General features: G+C 39.4%; 1 protein-coding gene across 1 annotated transcript; it reads left to right on the top strand.

The window, feature by feature from the left end:
• The first annotated feature begins 1,209 nt into the window (after window positions 1-1,209).
• Window positions 1,210-5,948, top strand: LOC149038903 (substance-P receptor-like). Its single transcript, XM_089186158.1, has 4 exons — window positions 1,210-1,395; window positions 3,934-4,014; window positions 4,498-4,724; window positions 4,891-5,948. The coding sequence occupies exons 2-4, from the start codon at window positions 3,975-3,977 to the stop codon at window positions 5,782-5,784; spliced, it is 1,161 nt and encodes a 386-aa protein (XP_089042284.1). The 5' UTR covers window positions 1,210-1,395; window positions 3,934-3,974; the 3' UTR covers window positions 5,785-5,948.
• Window positions 5,949-8,033: the final 2,085 nt, after the last annotated feature.

Genomic DNA, 8,033 nt, shown 5'->3' with positions numbered 1-8,033 from the left:
TAAAGAGTAAATAACTGAGAGGCGGTCTTACAGCACGCTTCACACCGCAGAACACTGATAACATCTGTTAGCTGCTGTTCTCGCTTCATTTTCATTGCAGAAAAATTTGTTTAACTCTTTCAGATTATCAGTCGCTGATGTTCATGTCCGTTTACTTATTCAGTTACACGACCAAATATGTCACATCACGGCTATCAAACTTTTATCGGCCAACAGCAGCCAATATACCGTGGGAAAAGTAAGGATAAAATTTATTTCGAACAGGTGCCTTTGCATATATGTTCTTGTGTTTTTCCTTTTCTTTTAATTAATTTATTCTTGTTGAGTTAATTCAGTTCGAAGCAGATGTTCATCAATAGATTGAGGACGTCGAAAGATAAATTTTTCAAACTCTTCGGTCTACAGTCGACTCTCGCCCTTCGGACAACTCGATCGTTATAACGGACACCACGCCATTGGGGACAAGAGCCAGTCCCCTTGCGAAACGCAAAAAAGAAATAACTGAAATAAACTCCCGTCATTACGGACTCTCGCTATTACGAAAATGCGGACACTTTCATGCCCCCCAGTGCAACATTTTACTTATCTTTTTCTCTCGCTATAGCGAACACTTCGTCCAAAATTCAGGCTAACATAATATAAAGCGACATTACGATGAAGGAAAATAAAGAACCCATTTTTCAATTGGGTGCGAACTTGAGAATTTCCTGCTTGCAGCCGTATCTTTTTTCCGGTTCGTTAGAAACTTAATGTTGGCTCAGTAACATATTATTTCATATATTTAGAGACAATCCAATATTTTTTTCTCGCGCACCATGCCATTTCGCACTCTCGTTTATGGACACTAGATCTCCCCCTGAGGGTGTTCGCAATAATGGAGTCGACTGTAATATTAATTATAACATAGCTAGTAAATTTGTCTGATCAAATTCAATTGCGCGAACGTGCTTCACATTCCCATTGTGCACACTCATGACGTCAGCAAACAAATCCATCGAGAAAAAAAATTTTCCATCGGCCTGAAAATGTTATAAAACAATTAGTTCATACGTCAGCCGTGCATTCATTGAGATATGATACTCAAGAAGCTAGAGTTGCTCTCTTACGCATCCTTCGTGCTCTCCAAACTTCCCGCGTGCTTCATATCTCGATGAACTTACGCTGACGTATGAACCAATCGTTAATTAATCAGGCTTGCTTTTCACAATCAATCAATCATCAGCAGAAAAGTCAACCATTCAAGCTGGATACAGCTTTAATGTCAAGTGTCTCTAACGTTTTTCAAAAAGCAACTTTTACAGTGTAGATGAAGTGTCCAACGCCTATAAATACAAAGAAAGAAGACACTAAAGAGTATTGACAAACTTTTGCAGTTGTTCCAAAACATCTTTCCAGGTAACGTAAGATTATTAATAGCTTGTATATCTTCCGTTGCGTCAACATTGACTGAATTCACTTTCCTCTTTCGGCACTTGTAAATTTTTTTCGCAAAAGCTGCAGCTTTTAATGATTTTGAAAAGTATTTCGGTTCAAATTGTCGACGCAATTTTATTATGGAAAGGGTAGGACATCTTAACAACAGTCAACAATTATTATCACAGTTAGTGAAGTTTAAGAGCGAATCCATGCAAAAATCGACCAAAATCGTCAATACGTGGCAAGGCTCAAAAAGTCAAAATCGCTCTTCTTTTGCATAGTGGTAGACCTAAGTAAGTATACAAACGCTATGTAGTTTTTTATTCGAAAGAACCGCTCGTTTTCAAGAAAAACGCGGAAAACCGTTTCAAGCCCCGCGGTCGATTTTACAAGCCAAAAACAGGGTTGAAATTCACTACGATTCGCTTGACTCGCGTTTCAAAACAACCGCGCTAGAAAAAAAAAATATCACTAAAATTTTAAGTATAACTCGTCGTTAGAATCGTAAAAGTGCGCAAGATACTAAGCTAACATTCATTATTTATTGTTTACTCATAAAAATATATCTTTCTAATAAACGTCAACCGTCAAAGGCCCTGACATTTAATCGTCAACTGTCCAAACCTAAACAGAAATTATCCGCCAACCGTCAAAGCTATCTCCCATTAATAAGATCCTCTTTCGAGGAGAACGGAGGATAGATCAGTCATGGCTCACACGGTATAAAGGGGGGGGGGGGGCCTATATAAAATTGACTACCAATTGAGGGGAGAATGCTGAGAATATTACGGAGCCTTAAGTGGAATAAGGATAATTCTCTCGTGGGTAACAGCCGGTTTCGCTACTCGTCGAGTTCGCTACGTTCGAGTTCGCTACAAGTTCGCTACTTACATGCCGAATTCGCTGCTTAGTTCTTCCACGATCTTTTAGAACCAAAATCTTGTTTTAAAGAAATCTGCCTTACTCAACCTGAAATGGGCGCCATGTTTTAGTATATTATCGTGGTTATAATCGAGCCCGCGCATCGCTCATAATGGAACAGCGGCATTAATAAGAGAGAGAAAGCACAAAACCAGTAAAGAAGAGTCAAAATTAATAATATTACAGTACTTTCCTTATTATTAAACTATATATTTCAGAGTCTATGTACACGCTAAGAAGATTTCTACTCAAAGTAATGTAAACGAATTGAATCCAGGGGTAATCTGGACCCGAATCTAAGTGAGAACACACAGCACTTTAAGAGCTTATTACGTAACTTTTGATTACAATCTAAGATCTTACTTTAATTACAATGATTATATAAAATCCTAAATCCTACTTAACTAGGCATTGAAACCTAGGCTATCTATGCACGCTATAAAAGCTTTCTACTTAATTCACTTATTATTAGGAAAATATTGCAACATCGCCATAAAAAAAAAAATAGATTATTTAGAGATGTCTTAAACAGAAAAGTCATCTACCGTTAAAGTTTACCATTAAAAAAGACACAGGCTAATTAATCTTTCACTGAGAGTGCTCATAGAAAGTTTTAGCGATGGATTGTACAGTAAACTGAGTACAGTTATCATTATACGTTAAAATCGAGCTCCGATAAGTATTACATTTAAAAACGGTAACTTTCTACTATGGGGGAGGGGGGGGGGTTATAAATCGTCGACTGGAATGAATCGCTTTGGGTCGAACGAGGGTTGAACTCTGACGACTCAAGAATTTTGGCTGATGACTTAGTCATAGATATTCTAGAGCTCTCGGCCACCGGACAAAAAACTGACAGGCTGTGCAAACCCAACCTATCCCGGTAGCTGTGCGGAACGATTTCTTGCTGCAAAATACCTGACATCACCTCAAAGATCAAATAGGATTTTACAAACTGAGTGAAAATGAAGTATGAAAGGTAACTTACCAGTGTTACAGGTCCTGTGGTTCCGCGATGTAACAGGTCTTTTACACGTGATGCAATCGTCACCCATTCTTGAAATTAACTTAACATGATCAGTTCAACTGACTTCTAAAAACGTCAATCACGCAGTTGAGAGTATAAATTACAGATATTGCTTGTGGTTAATGGTTAAAAGAGAAATTATGACTGCAAATTAACAGAGGCAGCGAATTCGGAATCTTAGTAGCGAACATGTAGCGAGTAACAAACCAGGCGTAAAGCCTCTCTTGACAAATCCAAAATCCTCCAACATCCCCCCTACCCCCCCCCCCCCTCTCCCCGGCGATAGGTAATGATCGGCTCCTAAAATAGATAGGATTATTTTTTTCATTCTACGGTTCTATGAAAAGATGTAATGGCCAAAAGTGTTCATCAGTGAATCAAGTGACAGTTGGAAACAATTCACTGCAATTACTGAGTGCGAAGAACGAGAACCATCTAATCGCTGCATAACTGATTTTGAGGTTAAAGAAATATGCTTTACTTGCACCATTAATTCATGGTTAAAATTATGTTTTTGGATTAATTTGTAACATTATTCTCAGCTTTGTTTTTTTTACTGTTCACCACAGTAAAAAGACGCTTGAAACTTTCGATCACTCAGAGAGTGGCAATGAGTGGCATGATGGCGGTAAATAATTCTTCTATTGCAGGTACGTTTTCATGTCTTATTGGTCTGAAGATATTTGTTTTTGCACATTTTGGATGAACAAGAATTCGTAGTGTTACCATGGCTGCCTCTATGTGAGTCGAAGTCAACATAAGTGTGGTGATTTTAGCGATACGTGGGCAACGCCATCTGGTACAAACCGCGTGGTATTAGTAGGCCATTCAGATAAGCAGGCGTGAGTTATACGAAGGAAGTAAGGAGTCACAGATGTTTCTCTGCCCTCGAGCGCTGTTATTAAGGAACTCGATAACATTGGATGAGAGGTTTTCTCCTTCAATTAGGCAAAAGGAAGGGGGGGGTTGCAAACTGGGGAGAAATCTATAAACCTTTCTGCTTTCCTCTTTTATTAGGCAGCGTCATTATTTAGGCTTGGCTAGGTTAAGTCAGCTTCTTACCACATTATCTGTCAGAAAAATAATAGAAATCTCAAAATCAAAGGCAATTTATTTCTCCTTTCTTTCCTCAGGTGTGGCAAACTTGAATTCATCAGTTGTCAACGGTTACTTTCCTGTGAGCGCTACTGTATGGATAACTGTAGCATATGTGGCTATCTTCGTCTTCGGCTTCTTTGGTAACATCTGTATCATTTACATTGTGGTTTCTCGAAAACAGATGAGGACCAAATTCAATTTCTTAGTTGTAAATATGGCAGTTGGAGATCTACTTGTTTCTCTCTTCGTTATGCCGTTTGAGGTGAGTGACAATTTTCCAATTGTTAAGTGTTAATTCGTTGTTCAGTTTCGTTATGCAAAAAGCTCTCACTCACTCCCAGCGGTATAACGCATTTTTATTTCTCACGCTATTAGGTCGTGTCGTCATTGAAAAACCTATCTTGAGTAGTATCTCCCTGTCTTTGTAGGTGAAATATCTTTACATTGGCCTGGCATGGATCCCAGGGGCGGTGGGAAAAGTCACGTGCAAGCTTTTTAGTTTCCTAGGGAACTTGTCATTCGCTGTCAGCATCGTAACACTTGTCTTCATGACAGTGGATCGTTATTTCGCCATTCTTCATCCACTTCGAGATATGCGTTTCATTCGAAACACAAAACTGGTCACCGCTGTGATATGGATCTCGTCTTCCCTGTTTTTCCTGCTGTATCTCTTGGTCTTTGACGTTGTAAAGAGTGCTGATGGCTTTCATTTGGAGTGCAGAACGGTTTGGAATTTCTTTTCCTCTGATAGAAGTGTCCAGGTTTCTATCAGCAGAGCCTATTTCATGACCATGTTCTTGATACTGTATTTGGTTCCTCTTGTTTTCATCGCATGGGTTCATGTTCTCATTGGTCGACATGTTTGTTCACGCCAGATCCCAGGGGAGCCGACAGCCCATCAGAGACATCAAAATGAACTGTCCAGGCGCAAGGTATTGCGCATGATCGTAATCGTGGTGGTGACGTTTGCGCTGTGTTGGTTGCCAGCTCACATCCAGCATTTACTCATTTTCTATTTTAATAACACTTATAAGGCTTTGCTCAAAGTTGAACGCCTGAATTCCGTTTTATATTTTCTAGCACACGCCAATAGTGCCATAAACCCTTGTTTGCTTCTTGGTTTAAACCAAGGATTCAACTATGAATTCAGGGGAATTCTCAGATGTCTTTTTTGCCGAAATCTCGTTCCCACGAGAAGAAGCATTGGCACAGAACCACCCGTTGTTCTAACTCGCATACAAAAGACTGTACGTCAATGTAGTAACACTGTTATCCCTCTTCGTATTCAACAGCGTCCACGGTCTCAGAGCTGTACGTTTTGAATTTCTTTTTTCCATGAGTTAGACAACACGATAAAAACCTATCAGCACCATTACGATTGATATTATAGAAATTTAACCATCGCTGATCTGTTCTCAGTAATACTTGTTTTGTTCAACAACTGAAACAAAAAGCGTCATAAATGATAAGCCAAGCCAGGGAAAAAGTTGTATAGAAAACTTTCATAATACATGCGAAAAGCTCCATTTACTTGGTAGGACGTCCAAGGATCACGTTCGACCAGTGTGCTTTGCGCGCAGTTGTTCTTGTTATCATACGGGGACTCCTCGCTGTTTCTCAGAAAACGTGCTTACCTGAGTGGCCGTAACGCTTGCCAACATTTTCATGGCAAAAATAGAACACGGTATTATCAACCAGAGCACAACTAAACCGCCGATTTGGAAGAGGTATAATGACGACTTTTCTGTCTATGGAAGGCAACCAAAGACTTTGATTGAGTCACAATAAAATTTACTTGATCCCTCCCTCCCCCCCCCCCCCCCTCACGGCTCTGTAGGATTCTACTGATCCCCCCATCGTTTGCAGTCAATTAACGATAGTCGCCCCTTTATATTCTGTTAGCGACCACCGATATCCCCTCTGTTCCCCCAGAAATCCACGTGATCCCCTAAGTCCTCCAACTCCCCTCCCCTCCCCCTTCGTTTTTGAGAATGTATGAAATGAATCTAATCTAATCTTATTTTATAAACCACTGCGTGAATGATGTCGTAGTTCTTTCGTGTTTTAATGTTACAAGGTGTCAAACACTGGAAACCAAGCTTGTACTCATTCCTTAATCTGAGCACAAAGTCAATGATAGTTGTTAATAAACAATGTATCTTTCCAATAGAAACTTAGTAACGGAATATATTTCCGATTCCGTTTTATGTTTTGGAGGATCCTTGTGCAACACTGAGACAGTTTTTGTAGAAATTGGACAGTAGCAGAAAGTTGCCTTTTCTTTTCTACCTTTTTTTTCTTTATCTTAAACGAGTAAATCAACGTTCACCCTTCTATGAATCTTGCATATCCGGTCAAGCATACCCCATAAAATTTCAACTTTCAGTTACTCCTCTGAAAAACAGACGAACAGTCTATAGCCTGTCTCAAATCCTTACCACTGGGACTTCTGTTTCTACATGAGCTAAAGGTTATACAACTGGTACCACAGTCAATAGTAACTAACCCAGTGCCCATGTTGGGTGTCAACTATATAGGAGAATCACTGCAGTGGCCATAACAGACATATCATCGCCATCGCGACCTGATTAACTCCCGAACGCGAGTTATGGTAAGTGCGAGTGTGCTCTGACGTTTGAGACAATATGCGTGGGCTGCACGCAGGATAGTTAAAGATTTCGTCCACAACAATTTTTTATTTAAAAAAACTGCAAAATTAATCGTATTTGCCGTAAAAGGGGAACATCGAAGCTCATTAAAACAAATCAATTAAGCGAAAATTATTTGCTTTTAACTGACATAATAACGATAGCAACCCTACGTACATACCACTCTCTTCCTCAAAACCACCCTAAAACACAACCAAACTAAATCAAGACTCCAGGAAAAATAATGCTCGAAGCTAACCCTGGAGTTTGTACTTCGCGATGGCGACTTACTTAGTTGTTCTAAGTGGTTTTAACGAGGCGATCGCGATAGATGATTGAATACGAATTTTAAAAGAAGCAGTCTCTCTAAAAGTGATCCGGTGCATTGCTGTTCGAACAATCGACCACCTTGGTTTTTCAAAATTTTTCAAAATAAATTTTTTCCGATGGAAAATCGCCTCAGCCCTCAAAGGCCCAATTTGAACAGTGCCGATCATTAAATATGGCACAAACTGCTATGGTCGTCTTTTCAAAAAACTCTGGTTTGAAGAATTTTTTTTCTTCGCATATTTAGCTGGATCAATCCTTTAGGAGAACAAAGTACATGAGTTTGGCCTTTTTTAACGACATTTTACAGTCAAAATTATTTTTCAGTTTGACACCTGCTTTGCCTCTGCCGCCATGACCAAATTTTATGTAAATAAGCAACTTTTAATCTCGGCTCAGCACAAATATCCAACTTCTTTCCCATGACATTTTCATTCAGACTAGCTGAATAAGGTAGAGGAGTATGGAATTGTAAAAATATGACGTCGGAAGTTTTCGGCGAACTTCTGGCTCAGCCGGCCAACATATTAAGCACATTTTCGAACATTTCACTAAACAATTCATTTGCACAAAAAGCGGACTAAATTATACGAAAT

The sequence above is a fragment of the Pocillopora damicornis genome, chromosome 10 (assembly GCF_964200805.1).
Source record: "Pocillopora damicornis chromosome 10, jaPocDami1.2, whole genome shotgun sequence".
NCBI classification, from domain to species: domain Eukaryota; kingdom Metazoa; phylum Cnidaria; class Anthozoa; order Scleractinia; family Pocilloporidae; genus Pocillopora; species Pocillopora damicornis.
The sequence above is the reverse complement of the archived record's forward strand: the minus strand, read 5'-3'. Positions and strand labels throughout refer to the sequence as shown.